A 23,226-nucleotide genomic window follows, 5' to 3' on the forward strand; every position below is an offset into this window, starting at 1 on the left:
TGACTCCTATGCCGATGCGCTGTAGGGAAATGAAAGCGCGAGTTGACCGGGCGTAGTAGGAGGAAGAGGTGAGAGAAGGAGGATTGGAATCAAGCGGAGGAAGAGGAGGAGGAGAGTGGACGGTCTCCTTGTCATGGTGACGAGGAGACAATGGGGAATCTGTTTGGCAAGAAGCGTAGGGCGCCGTCGCGAATCACCGAGCAAGACCGGGCGGTGCTGGTGAGTTGGTGGTGGTGGTCGTGGTTGTTGTTGGTGGTGGAGGTGGTGTTGATGATGATGAGGGTGTGGTGGTGGTAATGGTGGTGATGATGGTGAGTGGTGGTGGTTGTTGGTGGTGGTGTTGATGATGAGGGTGTGGTGGTGGTAATGGTGGTGATGATGGTGTTTGTAGTGGTGGTGGTCGTTCTTGTTGTTGGTGGTGGTGGTGTTGATGATGACGCTGTGGTAGTGGTGGTAATGGTAGTGGTGGTAATGACATGGTGAGTGGTTGTTGGTGGTGGTGTTGTTGATGACGCTGTGGTAATGGTGGTGATGATGGTGTTTGTAGTGGTGGTGATATGGTGGGTGGTTGTTGGTGGTGATGGTGTTGTTGATGATGACGCTGTGGTAGTGGTGGTAATGGTAGTGGTGGTAATGACATGGTGGGTGGTTGTTGTTGGTGGTGGTGTTGTTGATGATGACGCTGTCGTAGTGGTGGTAATGGTGGTGGTGATGATGGTGTTTGTAGTGATGGTGAGTGGTTGTGGTGATGTTGTGGTAGTAGTGGTTATGATGGTGTTCGTGGTGATGCCATGATTGTAGTGGTGATTATGATGGTGGTGGTGGTAATGGCATGATGGATGATCGTGGCGATGATGGTGGTAGTGGTGATGATTGTGGTTGTGGTAATGAATTTGTGTTGGTAGTGGTGGTTATGATTTGTGTTTGTGGTGGTGGTGTCGACATGATGGGTGGTCGTGGTAGTGGTAATGATGGTGTAGGTAGTGGTGGTGGTGGTGACTGTGGTAGTGGTGGTTATGATGATGATGATGGTGGTGGTGTTGACATGATGGGTGGTCGTGGTACTGGTGATGATGGTGGTTGTGGTGGTGGTGGTGACGACTTTGTGATAGTGGTGGTTATGATGATGGTGGTGGTGGTGGTGTTGACATGATGGGTGGCGAGGGTTCTGTGCCGCGTTGTGGGCATCCAGCGGCTTGCGTGGTAAACTCCCCTTCTCCGTTTACTAAAAGTGGCCTTAAAACGTACAAACATCGGCAACATCTCGAGCACGTGGCTCTGAAGAAGGGCCATAGCCCGAAACTTCGCCTGTCTTTTTCCATACGTACGTCCAGCATCGTTCGCCACCGCACGTAGCCGACCGTGCTCATCGTGCCAACCGATCATCACGGTCGCGCTCCGCACGGCGCGAAAGAAGTTCAACACAGAGTTGCATCCACAGCGGGCTGAGGGAGACTTCTAACACGTGGTGTACCCCTGCTGCTGCCCCCCCCACCCCCATTCCCGCATGCGAGTGCAGCAGTTGAAGCAGCAGCGCGACAAGCTGCGCCAGTACCAGAAGCGGATCGCCCTGCAGCTGGAGAAGGAGCGCGAGCTGGCGCGCAAGCTGCTCCGGGACGGCAAGAAAGAGTGAGCGGAGGCGGCGGTGGGGGGGGGGCGGTACGGTGTGTGAGGTGGTTGTGGTTGTGCATTGGTGGTGGAGTGGTGCGGGTGCTCGGTGATGGAGCGTTGTGGTGCAGTTTGTGAGGTGGCGTGGTGGTGTGCTGTCGGGTGGACTGGCGGTGGAGTGGAGTGGTGATGGAGCGTTGTGGTGCGGTGTGTGAGGTGGCGTGGTGGCGTGCTGTCAGGTGGACTGGCGGTGGAGTGGCGTGGTGTGGTGATGGAGTACTGTGGTGCAATTTGTGAGGTGGCGTGGTGGTGTGCTGTCAGGTGGACTGGCGGTGGAGTGGCGTGGTGTGGTGATGGAGCGCTGTGGTGCGGTGTGTGAGGTGGCGTGGTGGTGTGCTGTCGGGTGGACTGGTGTGGTGTGGCGATGGAGTGTCTTGGTGTGTAAGCATGGAGCGGTGTTTAGACGTGGGGTGGCGTGTAGACATGGAGTGGCGTGGTCTGGTGATGGAGTGCTGTGTTGTTTTGGCATGGAGTGGTGTGTAGACGTAGCATGGTTGTGTAGCCGAGGAGTGGTGTGGTGTGGAGTGTAGAGGCCGACTGAAACTGAATTTCTGGTTTCGGCCGAAACCGAAAGTCAACCGAAAGTCAACTTTTTGGCTTCGGCCGAAACAGAAACTATGCCGAAAGAGGCCATTTGCCAACTCTCGGCGCCGAAAACGAAACCTAATTTCGGTTGGCCTCTAATTGTCAGACTTCGAATCTCGGTATGAACACGCGTGTAGACTGAAGCGAACGAAACACGTAAGCCAAGGCGGGCAGGCGGCTGGGAACAGACAACAGAGGCACTTTGTTGTCGTCCCGCCAAAGAAACTCCACCCACGGATGGAGATGCAGGCTGCCGTCTGTTGACCGGTCGTATATACATTAGCAGACCATGGTTGCGGCTGTAACCTCGCTCCCAAGCTGCTGCTGCTGATGTGTGTGTGTGTGTTTGCAGCCTATCGCATAGGATTGCCTAGCGCTGACTGACCGGCCGATAGGCAGAGTGATAGACGTAGCATTGGCGTTATATTCTAAAATAGATCTTCTGTTGATGAATGACGACCGAAACCGAAACCAGACCGAAAGTTAAAAATTTACTTTCGACCGGAACCGAAAGTAAAAAATCTAAAGTATGCCGAAAGAGGCCATTTGCCAACTTTCGGCGCCGAAACCGAAACCAAATTTCGGTATGCCTCTAGTGGAGTGGCATGGTGTGGAGTGGCTTGTAGGAAAGGAGTGTAGTGGTGGTATGGCACGGGGTGTGTAGGCACGCTGTAGACGTGGTGTTATCTAGTCTAGCGCGGTGCTGGGAGATTCTTATAGAACCGGATTGAATTCACTGCCCGACGAAGCTCCCAGTACGTGGTGAGAACCCTGTGAAACGCCTTGGCGTACGACACGCGACAACACGTCGGAAGGACGATGTGAAAATGTGCACAGCACAACCTTAGAATGCGCGTCAAATTGCGGCGGCGGTGGGGGTGGTGGCGGCGAGACCACAATCGCTCCTCTTGCATCGGTGCGTACTACGTCACGGTCTGCCCTTACCCTGTGCCTCGCTCCACAACAGCAAAGCGATGCTTCTGCTCAAGAAGAAAAGATATCAGGAGCAGCTCTTGGAGAAAACCGACACACAGATCGGAAATCTGGAGCACATGGTAAGGGTTTGGCGGAGGCCGCCGCCGGCATCGCACACGAACTGTTACCCTTAGTACAGCAATCCCCCCACTATAAGTTGCCACATTGTGTGTTCTAATAGGGTTTTTCCCCTTTTTTCTGGCAACAAAACTGATACCTTTTGCAAGGAATCATGCTTACATTCACCAAAGGAGGTCCCATGATGTAGCTGCTCACCCCGAGCTCTCATTATTCTGATAGTGCGTTGCCTTTGAACTGTGCGCCTTTTGGCGTCATCTGGTCGAACACCATAGACTAGGCTCTAAAGAAAGCTGTCTCTGGTGCGGACCAATCAGTTTCAAGGACAATGCATAAATTATCAGAGTATTGTTTTTTGTTTGCATTTGACTGCAAGTATTGTGGTTAAATGTAAGCATGATTCCTTGCAAAAGGTATCAGTTTTGTTGCCAGAAAAAAGGGGAAAAACCCTATTAGTATATTTTAGTACTGGCAAAGGAGGTCCCATGACATTGTGTGTTGTTTCACGTATATATACATTGCTGATTAATTGGAGAGCACGTTTCCTTACGTGTAATTTTTCGCGTATGCATTCTGCTGCTGTTCGTCCTTCTCCTCGCCTTCCCACACCGGAGCTCCTCCTCCTCCCTGCTGCTGCTGCTCATCTTGAGCCGTGCCCTCTGTCTTGAGAACTTCCGTTTCTCGGCAATCCCTCATTCCCTTTCCCGTTGCTTTTCTCTCTTGCCATCCCCATCGCATCCTTGACTCTGCCCCGCTCGTCCCTCACCACAGGTCCAGGACATCGAGTTTGCCCAAATCGAGGCCAAGGTCATCGAGGGACTCAAGGTCGGGAACGAGTGCCTGAAGAAGATGCACGAGGTGAGCCGTGGTGTGAGATGGGTAGCGCCCTCTTCTTATTCACTCCTCCTCTTCACCGCCCCTCTTCACTCCTCCGCCCAGTGGTGAGGGCCCCTCGGTTCAAGGGTGGCCGTCTTCACTTCGAGAAAAAAAACGTCCCTCGCGATTTGTGCTTGTGCAGCACTGCCGGCACAGCAGCAGCACCACCGAATAGCTTGTTTAATCCCGTAGTTGTCGACTGAGTTGTTGACTCGTGTGTTGAGGCTTGAAAGACCGAAATAGCCCAAAGCTCAAATCGTGGAGAAGTATCACCACAGCGACGATAACGAGTGCGACGACAAACGGTGGCAGTGACGACAATAACGATGATGATTGTGCGGTCCCTCCCATACGCCTGCGTCACAACCCCCACAGATGATGTCGATCGAGGAAGTGGAGAGGATAATGGATGAGACGCAAGACTCCATCGACTATCAGCGGGTGAGCGAACAAACTGCGGCGTTTCGCATTCCCGTCGGCACTTTTGCAAAACCGACGGCGCATCCGAGACACCGCGACACCGTCCCGTGTCGTAAAATCGGCAACGTGGCCTTGCGTCCCGCACTCCCGTGCTCGATGACGATGTTATTTTCTCGCTGGCTCGCGCGCGAGCGTTCCTGTCGGGGTCGGCTGACCGCGGCGACCGACGTGTCCCGCTGCGATGTTCTTCCCAGCAAATCGACGACTTGCTGGCCGGCGGTCTCTCCGACGAGGACGAAGAGGCGGTGCTCGCCGAGTTGGACGAGATCACGAAGGTGCCACGTGCCGCCGCCGCAATCGCGCCCCCCCCCTCCTCGCTGGCTCGCTCACTCACTCGCTCACTCACTCACTCACTCGCTCGCTCACTCAGCCGTTCGTGTACCGACTCTCGCACACACCCAAGTCACTTGCCGCCTCAATCACTCACACGCGCTGTCCCACTCGCTCACCTTGCCCGCACGTGCGATCGCTCGCTCACTCTCGTTGGCATGCTCGCTCGCTCGCCGGCTACCTCGCTCACTCACTTTGGCCATCACTCAACTGACTACCTCATTTACACACTCACATCCTCACCGACACTCGGGTCACCGCTCACTCACTCGACCCACCACACGCACACATGTGTGGTCACATCTCACGCAGCTATATGGCATAAAACAGGTGTTGAAATGTTACAAACACCAAACAGAAACATTTTGCAAGGAATCGTGTCTGCATGACCACACGTACTTGCGGCGAACACGCACCGACGTTAATCCTCGCTCGCTAATTAGCTCGCCCGCCACCGACACGCCAGTACGACCCGCTCGCCCGCTCTCACCCTCGCTCCTCTCGCCCCGTTGACGATGCGGTCGGCAGGACGCGGAGCAGCAGCTGCCAGATGCGCCGGATGAGGAGCTACCTTCAGACGAGGAGAGGGAAGGTGCGTGGCAGACGCTGCGCCAGCGCACACGGGCGTGCAGCTACTCGCGCGAGCGCCTACCCTCGCGTCACGTTGTAGAATGCACGCATTCCTATGCACGTGCCACAGACGTACTTACACATGCGCGCGCGCACGCATCGGCTGCCGTTCGCCATCCATGTGGCGGGTGACGTCACCACGGCGGCGCTTGCGCCAGGCCAAGTGCGACTTGAGGCCGTTACGAGAAGTGTCAGTGCCGGGCCACGTGCCAACCACGCTCCGCCACGGGGTGTACACCTGACGGACATGCATGACGATAATGATGATTGTGGAGGATTGCAACGTGCCGCTTTTGCGTGCGCGTTTGCGAGTGCGCCTGTGCGTGCTGTCGCCTATATATTCCGGCCGGGCCTGTGTGCTAGCCACCCAGCCCCCCGCCCCCCCCACCTCGCCCCCCACAACAGTCTGTTAAGGCTACACGACGCTAGCGTTGTCTCTGTGCGTGCTCTCTCGATTCTCTGTCGTCCCCAACAGCGAGACGGGGGGAGCGAGCGAAAGCCAAGGGCAAGGCGGCGGCGAGCGACTCATCGAGGCGAGAGGAGGCAATGGTGGCATCGTGACCCAACGCTCGTTAAGGGGTTGGAGGGGCTATGGGGGGGCTAAGTGGGGGGGGGGGCTGTGTGTGGGACGGAGTGAGAGTGGGGGGCTAGGGGGGGTGGGGGGCCTGTGTGTGGGACAGAATGAGAGTGTTTTATAGGCAGCGATGAGGGCCATTGTGCCAGCCACGGTGTGGTACGCGAGTGAACTGCTGTGCGCGTGTTTATTATTTCGTTGTCAGAGCGCCACCTGGGGTTTAATTTCCCACCCGATGCTTTCCAGAGCGCTGCAAGGCTGGCTTGGAGTCTGGATTATTTTGCGTAAGGCACTACCACTAGACTACACGTTACGCCTATCTGTAATACTCCTTCATTGCCCTATAATCCTATGAACAGCTTTTTATAAACCTGATCACAGCCCACGTTTGTATAGGACTATAGGGGACACTAATGTAGGATTATTATTGTACCCTTTATTACGATAATCGGACCGATATTGGGCGCCAAAATTATTCTCGGAACGGCGTTCTGGATTGTTCCGGCAGAACGTAATCTCCGTGTGTAAATGCACATGCCTTTTTTCGTTAATCCACTGCTGGATGAAGGCCCCCGCCCCACCAGCGTGCGGGTCGTGGGGTTTACGCGACCATACTTCACCACGCCGGTCAGTGCGGGCTGTGGTGAAGGTGCGTGGCATCGGCGTGGGAGCAGAGCAGTACGGTTCTGCACTGCCCTCTGCTGCCCACAGCGTGGCGCGTCGTGGCGATCACCCGCCGCTCACGCGCTGACCAGGCTCAAACCCTGCTTGGCTTCGAAGACCCGACGGGGTTTCGGGCGCAAACCGGGTGACTTTGATCAGATGCCAGTGAGCATCTGCGTCAGCATGGCGCCTAAACTCTGCCCCTGTGACCAAAACAAATCTACAATCTTGCAGTTCTTCCTCTCCGTAAGCCCCCATCATTCTCCCGAACAAAGTGATACCGTCATCGCGAGGCGGGAAGATGTGCCGTCTCGCGCCGGAACCCTGTTGGCTGAGCGCGGCCGATTCCCGGCCTGACGTAGCTGCCGGAGGGGGCTTCCCACAACGCAGACTGAGATACGGTTTCATGATGCGGGGTTTTTTTTGTTAGATCGCGTAAATATATAAATGTGTCATTAAACATGCCACCACCCGACACAGCCAGGGTTGTCGTTCATGTGTTGCTTTCTCTCTTTCACCTCAGACCTGGGTTACAACAAGTTCCCAGTTGATTTTGTAATTATACTGGTAGGAACCTCCTGGTTACACCAGCCCACAGGGGATTATTGTGTCCGTCGTGCAGGGAGGGGCTGGGTGGGGCTGGGTGGGGAGTGGGAGGGGTGGGGCTGGATGGGGAAGGCTGGTCACCCCGTGGTGCCCTTATAAAACTCAACGTTTAACCTACTCACGCCGGCTTGTGCCCGCCCTCACAGTCGGCCATATTTGCAGAATACACCACGCCGCCGTTGACCCTGGCCATTGACCGAGCAACCCAACGTTCCTACCAGCTCCCTCCGCAGGAATGTGTTTTTGTTTAACCAGGGTGAGAATTTGAGTGAGACCAGGATATGGAGTCACAGAGTCACATTTGCAAGAGCGACCTGGGTCACCAAATTTACAAAAACAACGGACGGGGGGGGGGTACAGAATTACAATAAAAAACGTGCACCATTTACAAACAAATGTACCGCCCGTCACGATGTCATTGTTGAGCCAACTGCCAAAACTGTGCACCACAAAGCAATTTTTAATCCAGCGGTTCTCAACATTTTTTTGGTATGGCGGGGGGCACCCCCTTATCCCCCGCCCCCCTCTCCGTGCGCCGGCCTCCACCCACCCGCCGGAGAGAGAGAGACAGAGAGGGAGAGAGACTTTTGACTTTTAAACAACTTTTATTTCCGCCAGCAGCAACAGCACTGGAGGCGATTCCGATATGAAATACACAAAGTCACCAGCAAACGAATAATCGCTATAAATCCACGCGCTGTGGCGCTAAATGCACCGTGCACAACACGAAAGAAAAGTCACGTGGTGGTGGTCATTGCCGACGCCAGAGAGACAGAGAGCGATCGCAAGTCCTGGCCACCTCCAGTCGACGCAGTGTTCGGCGTGCGGCGCGTCACGTCGTGGTGTATCGTCCGGCTGCGTCGTGGCGCCGACATTTCCCCGCGCCTCCGAAATTTCTCCTGCACGGTGCCCACGCCTGCGCCGTACTTCTGAACAAGAATTAGAAGAAAAAGAGACGACGTTTCTTGCGCCCACCGGCTGAGGAAGCGCGCAGTTCTTGGCAAGGCAGCGATGTCGCTAGAGGGCGGTACACACTCGCTTCGCAGCGGCGTCCCGACAACACGCTGGGCTAATTCAGAGAACGGGGAGGGGGTGTGGGCCAGAGGTCACAAACGGGTTTTGATTCCTTACCCGTACCCGGCCGCACCAGGGTCGCAAACCGGTACCCGTACCCGGCTGGGTACGGGTAGCCGGGTATCGGGAAGGGTACGGGTATCGGGTACCCGGTTGCGACCTCTGGTTTGGGCCCTTGCCCCGCGTCTCCGATCAGAACACGGTTGGCTACGTACGGTGCGAAAGAAGTTCAACGTACAGTAAAACCTTGGATTGCGAGTAACTTGGTCTGCGAGTGTTTTGCAAGACGAGCAAAAATTTTAAATAAATATTAATTTGATAAACGAGCGAGGTCTTGCAATACGAGTAGCGCGTGTCTACGCTTTGCCGAGCGTCACGTGATCACAACTGATATACCAGTGCTTTGGATTACACAAACACGAATTATGCTCGCAATCCAAGGTTTTACTGTACATACAAAAACGCCTTTTTTATCTTCCGTTACCAGGTCACACGCGTAACATTGTTTCGGGAGCACCCAGGGGGAGCGTACCGCTAACGCCATGTTAAATACCTGAGCTGACACGCAGCCGAGGTCCTGTGTTCAAATCTGGTATTTCAGCCGCAACGTGAATGAACCCGGCTTGTCACGTGTCGGGAGTTGATGTCCCGATCACCAAAGTCACCAACGACTCGCAGAGAGGCTCGGAGCTTCGTACGTGGGTGCGCACGCTAATTCAGAGACGGGGTGGGTGGGTGGGTGGGGGAGGGACTTCCCCCCCCCCGCACCTCCGATTTGCACGGTTGGCTACTACGTACGGTGCGAAAGAAGTTCAAGCATACACACGTGTCTTGAGTTTACAAAGCCCCATTGTTTGATTTACCAAAAAAAAACCGATAGCCCTGCTTATTTGTCGCGTGACCGACGGTAACAAATGTAGTAGCTACGGGCCCCGCACTTTCAAGGGCCCCGCGCTAAATGCTTTCAAGCTATCAATTCCGGTTCAGTGATTCTGCACTTGCTTTATTACTCTAGTACTATACCGCCTTCAATTTTTATGAGCGACTGGGTGTTTAAGGTGAACGATTTGTCGTATTATCTGGCCGTATAGAAAATAAAAAAAATACGATTACTTTACTATGCAAGTTACAAATTAGTGTTTAAATATTTAAGTGCTTTTTTTTTATTTAAGGGCCCCTTTATAACAACACCTGCTACGACAGGCCCCGGATCTGGCTTCGTCCGGCACTGCTGCCTTGCGTGTCGTTGGCCAGGGTTGCGAGCGTTCTGGTGGTGTCCGGGTCCCCCCCCCCGCGCTCACGGGAGTGCATCGTGCACAGAAACCCACAGCGGTTGTTCCTCTTCGTAATCGAACCGCGGCGGCGTCCGATGGTTATCGCTCCCCGACGAAAGATGATACAATATTGAACTGAACGTCGCTTTTTGTTCGCGCTCTCTCTCTCGCGCGCGCGCGCGTGATCGTTCCGTGTTTGCATTTTGTTTTCTGTGTATTGCTCAGAGGTGGGACAAAGTCATTGTTATGCAAGTCCAAGTCGAGTCGCAAGTCATCAAATTCATGACTCGAGTCTGACTTGAGTCCAAGTCACATGACTCGAGTCCACATCTCAGAGGTGGGACAAAGTCATTGTTATGCAAGTCCAAGTCGAGTCGCAAGTCATCAAATTCATGACTCGAGTCTGACTCGAGTCCAAGTCACATGACTCGAGTCCACACCTCTGGTATTGCTTTCATCGATTGGAGTCTCTGCCGAAAATGGTTTTCAACAACAAAAACTCGTCTTCTTGGTTCTTTCGGTAAAGTCACGTAGAAGGGAAGTAATAAAATAATAAATAATAAAACATAATAAAATAATTCTCACGACGTTTCGGCTACAACGCAAGCAGCCGTCTTCAGGTGAAGAATGAGACAAAAACTCGAATAAAGTTTTCGACCTTTTAGAATCACAATCTTTGTTCATCCTGGAGGAATCCGATGAGCGATGGAGATTGGGTTTTTTTCTTCTTGGTTCTTTCGGAAAAGTCACGTAGAAGGGAAGTAATAAAATAATAAAAATAAGATGTAAAATAATTCTCACGACGTTTCGGCCACAACGCAAGCAGCCGTCCTGAGGACTGAGGACGGCTGCTTGCGTTGTGGCCGAAACGTCGTGAGAATTATTTTATTATGTCTTATTTTTTATTATTTTATTACTTCCCTTCTACGTGACTTTACTTACCGAAAGAACCAAGAAGATGAATCCCTGCAGTCACGAAAGCTTTAAATAGAGATTGATTTTGTTTTCTCACACAGATGTCCAGCCGAGGCTGGCCAGCGAGTTGTATCAACAAAACTTACAAAAGAATCTCGTCTCCCCCACGTGGTGCGTTCGTTGCTGGTGGTGTTGTTGCACGTCCTGTCATTCATTCCTCGTGGTGATCACGTTGTTAAACGTTCAGATTTGTTTTTACCACTTGGTAAGGCCCACTGAGCAACATTCAATAGATCTGTGTTTTTTTTTTCAGAAGCGACCTGGCTGCAATACATGTGTAGGGAAAAACGGGAGGCCCCAGAAAAAAAAATCCACGTGGTCACGGGGAGAGAGAGAGAGAGAAACACTCAAACTCCAAATATACAGCAGCAGGCATCAGGGTCCAGATCGAAGCCACGACCTCCTGCACACCAGGCGAGGTAGTTAACATCTCTACGGGGAAATAGAGAGACACGCAAACTCCAAATATACAGCAGCAGGCGTCAGGGTCCAGATCGAAGCCACAACCTCCTGCACACCAGGCGAGGTAGTTAACATCTCTACGGGGAAATAGAGAGACACGCAAACTCCAAATATACAGCAGCAGGCGTCAGGGTCCAGATCGAAGCCACGACCTCCTGCATACCAGGCGAGGTAGTCAACATCTCGCCACCGCGGCGTCTCTTCTACACTATCGCGTTTTTGTAACTGTTTTACCCGCCCCTACTGGACATCTGAAAAAGAGCTTCATAGCTCATCGGATTCCTCCTACAGCGTGAATAAAAATTATCATTCTATGTTCATTTATCCCGGTTTAATCCCACTGCGACGTGGGATTAGCACAATGAGAGTTCCACCACATGCGACTCGGTGAATCCCACCACCGCCGAAGGGCACAAAGTATCGTCGCACAACAACAACAACAACACCCACCAATCACCACGAAGTGGCGGTGACGTCACCACGGCGCCAGTGCCAGGCTAGGTGCACTTTTGAGGCCACGCGAAGTGCCGAAGGCTCGCTGACAGGACGTCGTCACGGGGGACAGACCCCGCAAGGTACCGAGGTGACTGGCAGATGCGCCAGCTGTACCCCCATACGCACACACACAGACGCAGGGGCCCATCCCCTCCGCACCCTGCATCTCCATCACCCCTCCCCTTTCTCACCCCGCTCCACCCAGACCACCCAGCCCCTCCCCTCAATCCCCCTTTCCACCCCTCCCCCTGAATCCTTATCGCCTCCCTCCCTCTCTACCCTCCACCACCCTTACCGCCCCTCCCCCTTCTCACCCCTCCACTCTCCACCCACTACCACCAATCCCCCTCCCCTCAATCCTTATCGTGCCCCCCACCCTCCCCCTGAACCCCCCCTCCACCCCCTTTCTCACCCCTCCCCTCTCCACCCTTCACCACCCTTACCGCCCCCTCCCCCCATTTCTCCGCCTCCCCCCAGCCCCTCCCATCCACCCCCCCAGCCCCTCCCCTCCCCGCGTCTCCCACTCTGCGGAGCGAGCGAGAGTTGGGTGAGTATCGATCTGAGCGGACCGCATGGAAGAGGGAATTTGGGAGTGAGGCTCGGTCCGTTAGGTGAGCAACAGAACGCTATTTCGTTTGTTTGTTTCGCTCGTGATGTGCTCTCTGCCCAAGAAGGGATATTGCCCGAAACGTCGCCCATGATATGTTTGTTTAAGTTAAGGCCACGCGGTTTGAATGACGAAATGTTCTAGGGGTCGTGTTTTTTTGTTGTTGTGTCGATTGTGAATGCGCACCAAATGCCAATTTCGGCAGCATCGCCAATATCGTTTACCGCTGATTGGCAGTTTTTTTTAATAACAGATGGAGTTTGCGTCACATACCAAATACTTATTTATTTATTTATTAGAAAATCATCATCATCAGCACCATCAGCATCAGAATATCGTGATTAGTGTTGGAATGTTCATCTTCGTAATTACATCGCTGTTAACGTCGTATATACCATACCATGTTTTCTGTTCAACAATTGTGTATTTTAAGGTGTGGTGCATTGTCTTTAGCAAAATCGTCGACTCATAGTCATAGCATAATCATCTTATTGTAATCATCATAATCAGTATCCTCAGAATGTAATCATCAGTAAAGTCACGTAGGTATAAAATAAAATTTTCGTCGTTAGCATATCATCAATAAAATAAACTGTTATTTTATACCTACATGACTTTACCGAAAGAACCAAAGAGTATATGGATACCTGCAGTCACGAAAGCTTCAAATCAAGATTGTAATCATCGTTTAATCGTTTTCGTCGTCATACCAGAGTCAACGCCACCATAATTCCACGATAGATGTTGGAATTTCCACCATAACCATCACCTCGCAATCATCACCATCATCGCAATCATCATCGCCGTCACGCCGTAATCGTCGTTAGCATATCATCATCTTAGCATTGTCACAAGCATCACCATCATTCTACTTCGCCGCCTCGAGACGACTGCCGCTGGGACTCGTGTCTGGTGATCTGCCGGCACGCAGCTGCGTGTACTGCTAATGTTAGGGGTGCTGCTAATCGTAGTAGGTGTACTGCTGATGGTAGGTGTACTGCTGATTGTAGGTGTACATCTACTGCTAGTTGTACTGCTACCTGTAAATGTACTGCCTCTGCTGCTGCCTGTTGATTGATGTACTGCTGCTTGTACTTGGAGTGCTGCTGTTGACTGTGTTGCTACTGCTGGTAGCCTCTGCTTCCAAGGGAAGGTGGGAGGAGAGAGAGAATACTGGGCTCGACGCCTTCACCGAGACTCGAACCTACACCACCACAACCACCAGCACCACCATCACCACCACCGTCACCACCACCACCATGTCTCCAATCGAAGAGGCTGCCAAACTGACGGAGAACGCCTATAAGGTGCGTGCGTGTGTGTGTGCGTGTGTGTGTGCGCGTGTGTGCGTGTGCGCGTGCATGTGTGTGCGCGTGTGCGTGTGTGTGTGCGCGTATGTGCGTGTGTGTGTGACCTCCTTTATAGGCGCTCGCTAACAGCACTTGCCCCTACAGTCTACTAAGGCTATATGGGGGACCTTTGTCTTTGTGACCTCCTTGCCAGCAGCGAGCCTTAGGGTGCACCTAGCCTGGCACAAGTGCCGCAATGACGTCACATCAACTTAGTGGCTGCTGATGCTGTTGTATTTGTGTATTTGTGTGCTCGCTAACAGCACTTGCCCGAAGGCTGTTCAAGGCTATTTGGGGGATCTTTGTTGTGCTTGTCAACGCAACACAGAAGGGAGTAGTGTGACTAGCACCACACCCAACCGCCTTTGTCTTCCCAGTGTTGATATAAAAATTCCATCTGGTGGCCGACTTTGGCTATCATCCGTAATGTCCATCAATCATCACCATCATATTATCACTATCAGCCGTGGTCTATCCACTGCTAGATGAAGCCCCCCCCCCACCCCACAGCGTCCCCACCACTCACAGTCTCACTCCTGCAACTGCTTACAGCGTTCCATCTCCACGCAGGTCGCCCTTGGCTGGCATTACATCATCCGTCTTGTTCATCTGCCATCATCATCGTGGCCATCCCTTCTAGCCACGATGTGGCCTGCGGAAAGCCCACTTGACGCTCAACCAGCTTCGGATAAAACCAGTACCAGTTTGTGCGAAGTCACAATTTTCTTGTGTCTCATCAATGACGGTCCGTCACCTCCGCGTCGCTCTTCTATCGCTGCTACAATGGTTTCTTCATTTTACTCACGAACTTCACTCATTGATTCCTTCACCCGCTCACCGCACTGCAGGTCACAACAACGCACTCACTCACCCCTTTACCTACTCAACGACTCACTCACCCACTCATCCTCCCATTCACCACACTGCAGGTCACAACAATGCACTCACCCCTTTACCTACTCAACGACTCACTCACCCACTCATCCTCCCATACACCACACTGCAGGTCACAACAATGCACTCACCCACTTACCCACTCACCCATTCACAACCCCAACCTACTCACCACACTGCACGTCACAACAACGTACTCACCCACTCACAACCCCACCCACTCACCCACTCACAACCCCACCCACTCACCACACCGCAGGTCACAACAACACACTCACCCACTTACCCATTCACCCACTTACAACCCCACTCACCACACCGCAGGTCACAAGAACGCACTCACCCACTTACCCATCCACTCACCCACCCACTCACCACACTGTAGGTCACAACAACACACTCACCCACTCACCCACCCACCCACTCACCACACTGCAGGTCACAAGAACGCACTCACCCACCCACCCACTCACAACCCCACCCACCCACTCACCACACTGCAGGTCACAACAACACACTCACCCACTCACAACCCCACCCACCCACCCACTCACCACACTGCAGGTCACAACAACACACTCACCCACTCACAACCCCACCCACCCACCCACTCACCACACCGCAGGTCACCACACTTCTCTGTCTTCCCTCGCCCCACGCCGCTTCAGATTTCTCCCCCCCCCCCCGACCGCCCCTTTACTAACAAACCTCGCTCAACTCAAGAAACGCATTCAAATCGTGTGGCCACTGCACGTCCGCTCGTGCTGCTTGTGGCTGGGCCCCTTGACGTGTTGGGCCAACGGGCCTGCGCTCAGCAACACAGCACGTGACTTATTTCCTTTTAAACCTTCCCGAACAATCCATAGCAACGTGGAATTGCCACTATTGTCGAGTGTGCGCGCGGGGCGGGCGGGGGTGTTTTTTGTTTCATCGTCAAGAGGAACCACTCGAAGAGAGCAACACTCCGAACATCCATCACGCTCATCGCCCGAGAGCTGTTTGGGCTTTCCCCACGAGCCCTTTGATCAAGGGGTGGGGTGGGGGGGTTACAGGCGCAGGCCCTGCAACGGCTCAGCTCACGCCACTGCTGACGGCGGGACGGCGCCTCCGCTACACGGGAGTCTCTAGGCGGAGTGTCCACCTCCTCTTCCACACCGACCAGACGCCTTGGAAGAGGTGGTGGGCGTACCCGCACTTGACCCCACCACCACCACCACCACACGCGCGACCGATCAGATCTAATGACCGCGATGTGCACGTTGGGTGGGCAGAGGCTGCGAGGTTGATTTGAGCGAGAGGTTGGGAATGTTTAAGACGCGCGCAACCGATGGGTCGGGGAGACGGAGTTTAATCTGCGGCCGCTCGGCGCGCCGATAAATCACCGCACCGCGGCATTGTCATCCCGACTTGACCATTGTCGTCATCGCCATCTGCCGTGTTGCTACCGCCGCTACAGCTCAAATATTCGCGTGCGTGCGTGGTGGTGCAGCGGTTAGCGCTACGCTGCACTACGAACCTGGCCACCCCGGTTCGATTTCCCGCTCACGGACAACACCGGTGACCGGTCCTGGGCCTCCCCTAGGTCGACACAGCCTCAAATGAGTACCTGGTGCGATGTGTAGTCAACATCGCCACTGGGGAGACAAACGCGGCCGGGCGTGGTGTTGGCCACCCACCCCCTCGTGTGCCGTGCCGGCCTTCATAGGTGCTCGCGAACAGCACTTGCCCCAACAGCTTGCTGAAGGCTATACGGGGGGGACTTTGTCTTTGCCGGCGTGAGAAAGGGACGTGGTGCTGGCCACTTCGCACACAAGCACTCTTTAGATGAGGGGGTGACGGGGTGGGGGCGATGGACGAGGTGGAGAGAGGGGGGGGAGTGTTTACAAGCCCCTAATGTGAGCAAGGAAGTTCGGTGGGCTGACACGTGGCATTTAGAAAGCAACAGTGGCAGCATCGTAAACATTATCAACATTCATATTCTTAGGTTTTTTCGGTAAAGTCACGTAGGTAAAAAATTCAAATTAATAAAAGTAAAATAAAAATAAAATAAAAATCACGACGTTTCGGAGGCAACACAAGGCAACACAAGTCTCCGTCATCAAGTGATACAGCAAATCTGGCTGTGACGGTCCCACCTGATGACGGAGACTTGTGTTGCCTCCGAAACGTCGTGATTTTTATTTTATTTTTATTTTACTTTTATTAATTTAAATTTTTTACCTACGTGACTTTACCGAAAAAACTTAAGAATATGAATCCTTGCAGTCACGAAAGCTTCAAATCTAGAATTATCAACATTCGTTTTCAGCAATCGTCAGCAAAGAAGGAGCAGCAGCAGCAGCATCGGTGACGGTATCGGCAGAAACAGCACAAGAAGCAACGTTGTAAAAGGCTATCAACATTCTTAGGTTTTTTCGGTAAAGTCACGTAGGTAAAACATCAAAATTAATGAAAATAAAATAAAATAAAAACAAAAACAAAAATCACGACGTTTCGGAGGCAACACAAGTCTCCGTCATCAGGTGGGACCGTCACAGCCTCCGAAACGTCGTGATTTTTGTTTTTGTTTTTATTTTCATTAATTTTGATGTTTTACCTACGTGACTTTACCGAAAAAACCTAAGAATATGATTCCTTGCAGTCACGAAAGCTTCAAATCTAGAGCTATCAACATTAATATCAACAGCAGTGGCATCAACATCACGACTCCCGATGTTGGTGGCAGCAAAGAGTACAGTGCTATATAATCAAGAATACCACGACCAACATCACCATCATCATCACTATTTGGTGCTTTCGGTAAAGTCACGTAGGTAGAAAGAAAATATTAATTAAATAATAGCATACGACGTTTCGATTGCAACACAAGCAATCGTCATATTTTCTTTCTACGTGACTTTACCGAAATAACCAAATAGTTATTCCTGCGGTCACGAAAGCTCCAAATCAAGTTATCATCATCACGACAACATCTACAGTGAGGGATAAAGTATTTGATCCCCTGCTGATTTTGTATGTTTGCCCACTGACAAAGAAATTATCAGTCTATAATTTTAACGGTGGGTTTATATGAACAGTGAGAGACAGAATGACAACAACAAAATCCAGAAAAACGCATGTCAAAAATGTTATAAATTGATTTGCATTTTAATGAGGGAAATAAGTATTTGACCCCTCTGCAAAACATGACTTAGTACTTGGTGGCAAAACCCTTGTTGGCAATCACAGAGGTCAGACGTTTATTGTAGTAGGCCACCAGGTTTGCACACATCTCAGGAGGGATTTTGTCCCACTCCTCTTTGCAGATCTTCTCCAAGTCATTAAGGTTCGAGGCTGACGTTTGGCAACTCGAACCTTCAGCTCCCTCCACATATTTTCTATGGGATTAAGGTCTGGAGACTGGCTAGACCACTCCAGGATCTTAATGTGCTTCTTTTTGAGCCACTCCTTTGTTGCCTTGGCCGTGTGTTTTGGGTCATTGTCATGCTGGAATACCCATCCACGACCCATTTTAAATGCCCTGGCTGAGGGAAAGAGGTTCTCACCCAAGATTTGACGGTACATGGCCCCGTCCATCCAGTGTCTCATCAGCAGTGTCAGCACTGGCGAAACCAGTGGGGGGGGGGGTGGCACGTGCCCCTCCCCCCCAATGATCCGATAGAAATCCCTAATTTCGATCGCATCATTGGGGTTTATTAGTAATAAATCGACATTTTGCGACCCCCACTGCCACTGTGGAGCATATTATTATTACGTGCCAGGGACTCTATGAGATGATAATTGGCGATAAGTAACGGCAAAGCAGTTATAAGTGACTCACAGAATTGTGCGCAGTTGCGTATACAGTCCACGACTTCCCTGAAGGCATTCACCTTCAGCGAGCGCGATGCCGATCACACAACGCGGTTCGAATTCGACCCTCGATCGATGGCCGTGCCATCGCCGCACACGCGTCGAATAAAAAGCAAGGGACAAGTCCTTACTCACTAACAACTACTTACTTACTAACAACTCCTCAATCATTTTTCATTGCTGGAGGGGTCCCCCCCCCCCCCACCTGAAAATCCTGGCTCCCCCATTGAGTGTCAGGCTCCGTACAACAAAGCAACGCTGGTAAACGCCACAGATGTTTATCGGCAAGGTCCCCCATAATAAGAGGCGATTGTATGCACGTTGAACTTCTTTAGCACCGTACGAAGCCAACCGCGCTAATCAGAGGCGCGGGGGCGGGTGGGGACAGAAAACTAAACCCAACAAAAAGCAGTTCTCAAGAAACGGGTTTTCAATGTAGATGTGAAAGTGCGATCTGGATTTGAAGTGACCCCGAGAAGCAGCCGTGTGATATCACGTTCCAAGAAGCGTGCTCTCTGACACAAGGTGATCCACTGCTTTCTGGCACTCTTTAGAGACTTGTGCATTGTTGTGATGTGACGATGATTGTGCGATTGCGATATTATTTGGGGGGGGGGGGGGTGTAAAGTTATTTTATGGTCCAAGATCACTTCATTGATTCGGAACTCTCCCAGACAATTCGTTTGTAATTAAGAAATGAATGGAGTGAGCGATGTTGTACTTTATAACAACACGCAATGCGGAAGGGACATTGCCTGAAGCATCATCGCCTGCGGTGTTGTTCTTGACAAATGTGTGCTGAGTTTCGATTTAAAGCTTTCGTGACTGCAGGGATTCATCTTCTTGGTTCTTTCGGTAAAGTCACGTAGAATGGAAATAATAAAGCGTCATTCAGACGCTGTCTCCCCGACAGACCTGGTCTTCACCTGAGGACGGCTGCTTGCGTTGTTGCAGAAACGTCGTGAGAATTATTCTATTGTGTTTTCTTTTATTATTTTATTATTTCCATTCTACGTGACTTTACCGAAAGAACCAAGAAGATGAATGTGTGCTGAGTTTGTTTTGTATTATTAATTATTACCTGTGCCTGTGCACCACCGCAGCAGCATCACTGAACGATTCGGTTTGATGTGCTGGTGCGAGTGAGCGAGCGAGTGAGTGAATGGATGATTGAGCGAGCGAATGAGTGAATGAGTGATTGAGCGAGCGAGTGAATAAGTGATTGAGCGAGCGAGTGAGTGAATGAGTAATTGAGAAAATGTAGTGGCTGGGCGGGTGGCTGAGTGGGTGAGCGAGCGAGCAAGAGAGTGAGCGATTGAGTGAATTAGTGAATGAAGTTCTAGCTGAGTGAATGAGTGAAATTATGGGTGAGTGAATGAGTCGATGAAGTGGGTGTTTTGTGGCTGAGTGAGCGGGCGGGCGAGCAAGTGGATGATGCCGTAACTGAGTGAATGAGTGAAACACGTAACGGGTGCGTGAGTGAGTCAGTGAAGTGGGTGGTATTTGTGGCCGGGTGAGTGGGTGAGTGAGTAGGTGAGTCAGTGAGGTTGCGGCTAAGAGAGTTCATCAGTTAGCGGGCAAGTGAGTGCACGATACTGAAGCTAAGTTGAATGAGTTAAAACGTCACGGGTGGGTGAGTGAGTCAGTGAAGTAGGTGGTGTTTTAGCTGGGTGAGTGAGTACGTGATGTTGTGGCTTGCTGGCTGGCTGGTTGAGTGAGTGAGTGACTTTGCTCGTCAAATTCTGACCCCACAGACGATCATGGAGCAATACAATCCGTGCTTGAGGAATTTCGTGGCCATGGGCAAGTGCTACGAGAAGGCCCTGTCAGGTCAGTGTGTGTGTGTGTGTGCACAACACGTGCCACACAGCACGTGTACAGGATACACACACAACACAGGCAAAGATCCCCCGTATAGCCTCAACAGGCTGTAGGGACCGGTGCCGTTAGCGAGTGGCACCTATGACGGCTGGCACGGCACCACACTCACTGCCCTTGTCTCCCGAGTGGCGACGTTCACGCACCGCACCCGGGACCTCATTTGAGGCTGAGTCGACCTAGGCGAGGCCCAGGACCGGTTCGGATAATCGCCACCGCCGCTCCCCGCAAGTTGCACGCAGTCACGTCCAGGGTGCACGCACCAGCTCAGCTCGGAGAAATCGCCAGTGAACATCGTGGGGCCCTTACAAAAGGAAAACGTTGAGTTGGCCACGTTTCAGCGAAACGCCGTCTTCTTTGCGGCACGCAAAATGAAGGAGGCCCGCCGCCCGAAACGTCGCCTGCTATGCGTGCATTTTTGTTGTTGTCGGCTACTCTTTGGGGCCACGCGGTGGCTCTTGCGAATGTGTCGAGGCTGTTTGGTTGTCAGCTGTCACGATGATTTGATAACAAAGCCCCCCCCCCCCGCCCCTGGTTTTAGCTTACACACATGTGTTGGGGGGGGAGCGGTGGTGCAGCGGTTAGCGCCACGCTGCGCTATGAACCTGGCGACTCGGGTTCGATTCCCACCTGTGACAATTATCTGAACCGGTACTGGGCCTCCCCTAGGTCTACTCGGCCTCAAATGAGTACCTGGTGCGGTGTGTAAACATCGCCACTGGGGAGACAAATGCGGTCGGGCGTGGTGCTGGCCACCCACCCTTCCTCGTGTTCCGTTCCGGCCTTCATAGGTGCTCGCTCACAGCACTTGCCCCTACAGTCTGTTAAGGCTATACGGGGGGTCTTTGTCTTTGTTGGGGGGGGGGGGGGCAACACTGCCCAGCCGCCTTTGTCTCTCTCCGCCGCTCACCGAGTGTCTCCGTGCCGCTGCTTTGCAGGAGTCACCCACGCCGCCAAGGGGTACTTCGACGCGCTGGTCAAGCTGGGAGAGATCGCGAGCGAGAGCCAGGCGTCCAGGGAGCTCGGTGCGTACGTGGCGGGACGCGGGGCGCGGGGGGGTTGGTGGGCACGGACCCCCCCCCCCCTCACCCCCCCCGAGAGCGAATTATTGTGAGGCCTGAGTGGATCGCTGGGGGGGGGGGCTGAGTGGATCGCTGGGGGGCTGAGTGGATCACTGGGGGGGGGGCTGAGTGGATCGCTGGGGGGCTGAGTGGATCGCTGGGGGGGGGGGGCTGAGTGGATCGCTGGGGGGCTGAGTGGATCACTGGGGTGGGGATGAGTGGATCACTGGAGGGATGGGTGGACTAATGGGGGGCTGAGTGGATCACTGGGAAGGGAGGGGTGGGGCTGAGTGGATCACTGGGGGGGGGGGCTGAGTGGATCATTGGGGGGGCTGAGTGGATGATTGTGGGGGGCACACACCCTCTTTAATGAACCCTATTTGTTAATGCTAACACACGTACAGTCCTTCATCGATCCACTGCTGGATGAAACCCTCCTTTTACGCCATGTCGGTCAGAAGAGCCGTTTGACCATACTTCACCCCCCTGGTCAGTGCAAGGGATTTTTTTTTGGCGGATGGCCAGAAACCGACTTGGATATCGCTCGCCGCTATTTCGCCGTTCGTCGCGGCGGCGAGGAATCGAAACTGCAGGGCTCTGGGTTTATCGCGCACTGCGCTAACCACGGCGCCACCGCTCCCTGCCCAACGGTTGCCGCTCGGGGTTTTACTTCCCCATTATCGGCCCGGGTGGCTCAAAGCGACCGTGCGAGCCGTTCGTAGCCGGAAGGCCGCGAGTTCCAATCCGGGTGTTTTTGAGGCGGGGTTTGCTCAGCCCATCATCCCGCCAGCTTCGACGGGGGGGGGGGGGGTCGATAAAATACGGACCGGTTAGTTAGGCAGAGATCGACAGCCAGTTGTCCATTGACTCGGCCGTCGACGGGCCATGAGCACCGCGGTGAGCCGGGAATTCAACTTGACTTTGTCACCTAAACTGGGGACGTGTGTATGGTTGGACTTCTTTCGCACCATACGTAGCCAACCGTGCTCATCGGAGGTGTGCGGGGAGGGCCACCGCCCCATCTCCGAATTAGCCCAGCGTTTTGTCGGGGTTGTATGGCCACAACCGCACCAGCACTGCCACTGAGGCTTGAACATGGGTCTCTGTATCGACACGGGGCTTCATGAGTGTCCGTATCTATCTCAGAGTCTGTATCTCTCTGTATGTTGAATTTCTTTCGCATCAATGACGCTAATCGGAGGGGCAGGGGTGGGGGGCGTGACAACAATCTAAATGCTAAAAAGCAGTTCTAAAGAAATTCGTTTTCAATTTGGATTGAAAAGTGCACAGTGGCTTCACTAATATCGGATAGAAGTGTTTTTACTGGTAGGAACCACCTGGTTCCCACAGCCCACAGGGGATTATTGTGTCCGTCCGTCCATCGTGCATCCAAAAATGGGAGGGGTGGGGCTGGGTGGAGAGGGGAGGGTGGGGAGGGGCTGGGTGGGGAGGGTAAGGCTGGGTGGGGGGTGGGAGGGCTGGGGCTGGGTGGGGAGGGGCTGGTCACCCCGTGGTGCCCTTATAAAACTCAACGTTTAACCTCCTCACGCCGGCTTGTGCCCGCCCTCACAGTCGGCCATATTTGCGGAATACACCACGCCGCCGTTGACCCTGGCCATTGACCGAGCAACCCAACGTTCCTACCAGCTCCCTCCGCAGGAATGTGTTTTTTTCCAGACGGCCGTCGTCTTTGTCCGATGGTTAGCCTCCTCCCCTGTCCCAAGGCCAAGCCTGTCCCTCGCTGGGCCCTGGCCGGGCTTGTGTGCAACGGAACTCCTGCCCACCGCGACAAAAAAAAATTAAATAAAAATAGTAACGAACGCCTGCGTTGATATTTTTA

General features: G+C 52.9%; 2 protein-coding genes across 2 annotated transcripts in view; both read left to right on the forward strand.

The window, feature by feature from the left end:
• The first annotated feature begins 10 nt into the window (after positions 1-10).
• On the forward strand, positions 11-6,213 carry LOC144944531 (charged multivesicular body protein 6-like). Its single transcript, XM_078872764.1, has 8 exons — positions 11-219; positions 1,520-1,629; positions 3,221-3,308; positions 4,078-4,164; positions 4,558-4,623; positions 4,857-4,937; positions 5,521-5,584; positions 6,098-6,213. Exons 1-8 carry the CDS (start codon positions 151-153, stop codon positions 6,181-6,183), a joined length of 651 nt encoding a protein of 216 aa, XP_078728890.1. The 5' UTR covers positions 11-150; the 3' UTR covers positions 6,184-6,213.
• Positions 6,214-12,264: 6,051 nt separating this feature from the next.
• LOC144944539 (BAR/IMD domain-containing adapter protein 2-like) overlaps positions 12,265-23,226 on the forward strand; it is a 47,809-nt gene continuing 36,847 nt past the window's right edge. Inside the window, exons 1-4 of the mRNA XM_078872780.1 lie at positions 12,265-12,356; positions 13,487-13,659; positions 20,202-20,277; positions 21,264-21,350. Of these exons, the coding sequence (XP_078728906.1) occupies positions 13,612-13,659; positions 20,202-20,277; positions 21,264-21,350 (211 nt within the window). The 5' untranslated portion in view covers positions 12,265-12,356; positions 13,487-13,611. The remainder of the gene's footprint in view (positions 12,357-13,486; positions 13,660-20,201; positions 20,278-21,263; positions 21,351-23,226) is intronic.

This window comes from Lampetra fluviatilis, chromosome 35, assembly GCF_964198595.1.
Source record: "Lampetra fluviatilis chromosome 35, kcLamFluv1.1, whole genome shotgun sequence".
Classification (NCBI taxonomy): domain Eukaryota; kingdom Metazoa; phylum Chordata; class Hyperoartia; order Petromyzontiformes; family Petromyzontidae; genus Lampetra; species Lampetra fluviatilis.

Coding starts and splice junctions, on each gene's coding strand:
- LOC144944531 (XM_078872764.1), top strand. CDS start 151: ATGGGGAATCTGTTTGGCAAGAAGCGTAGGGCGCCGTCGCGAATCACC. Junction 4,624..4,856: donor ACTCCATCGACTATCAGCGG/GTGAGCGAACAA, acceptor TGTTCTTCCCAG/CAAATCGACGACTTGCTGGC. Junction 4,938..5,520: donor AGTTGGACGAGATCACGAAG/GTGCCACGTGCC, acceptor TGCGGTCGGCAG/GACGCGGAGCAGCAGCTGCC.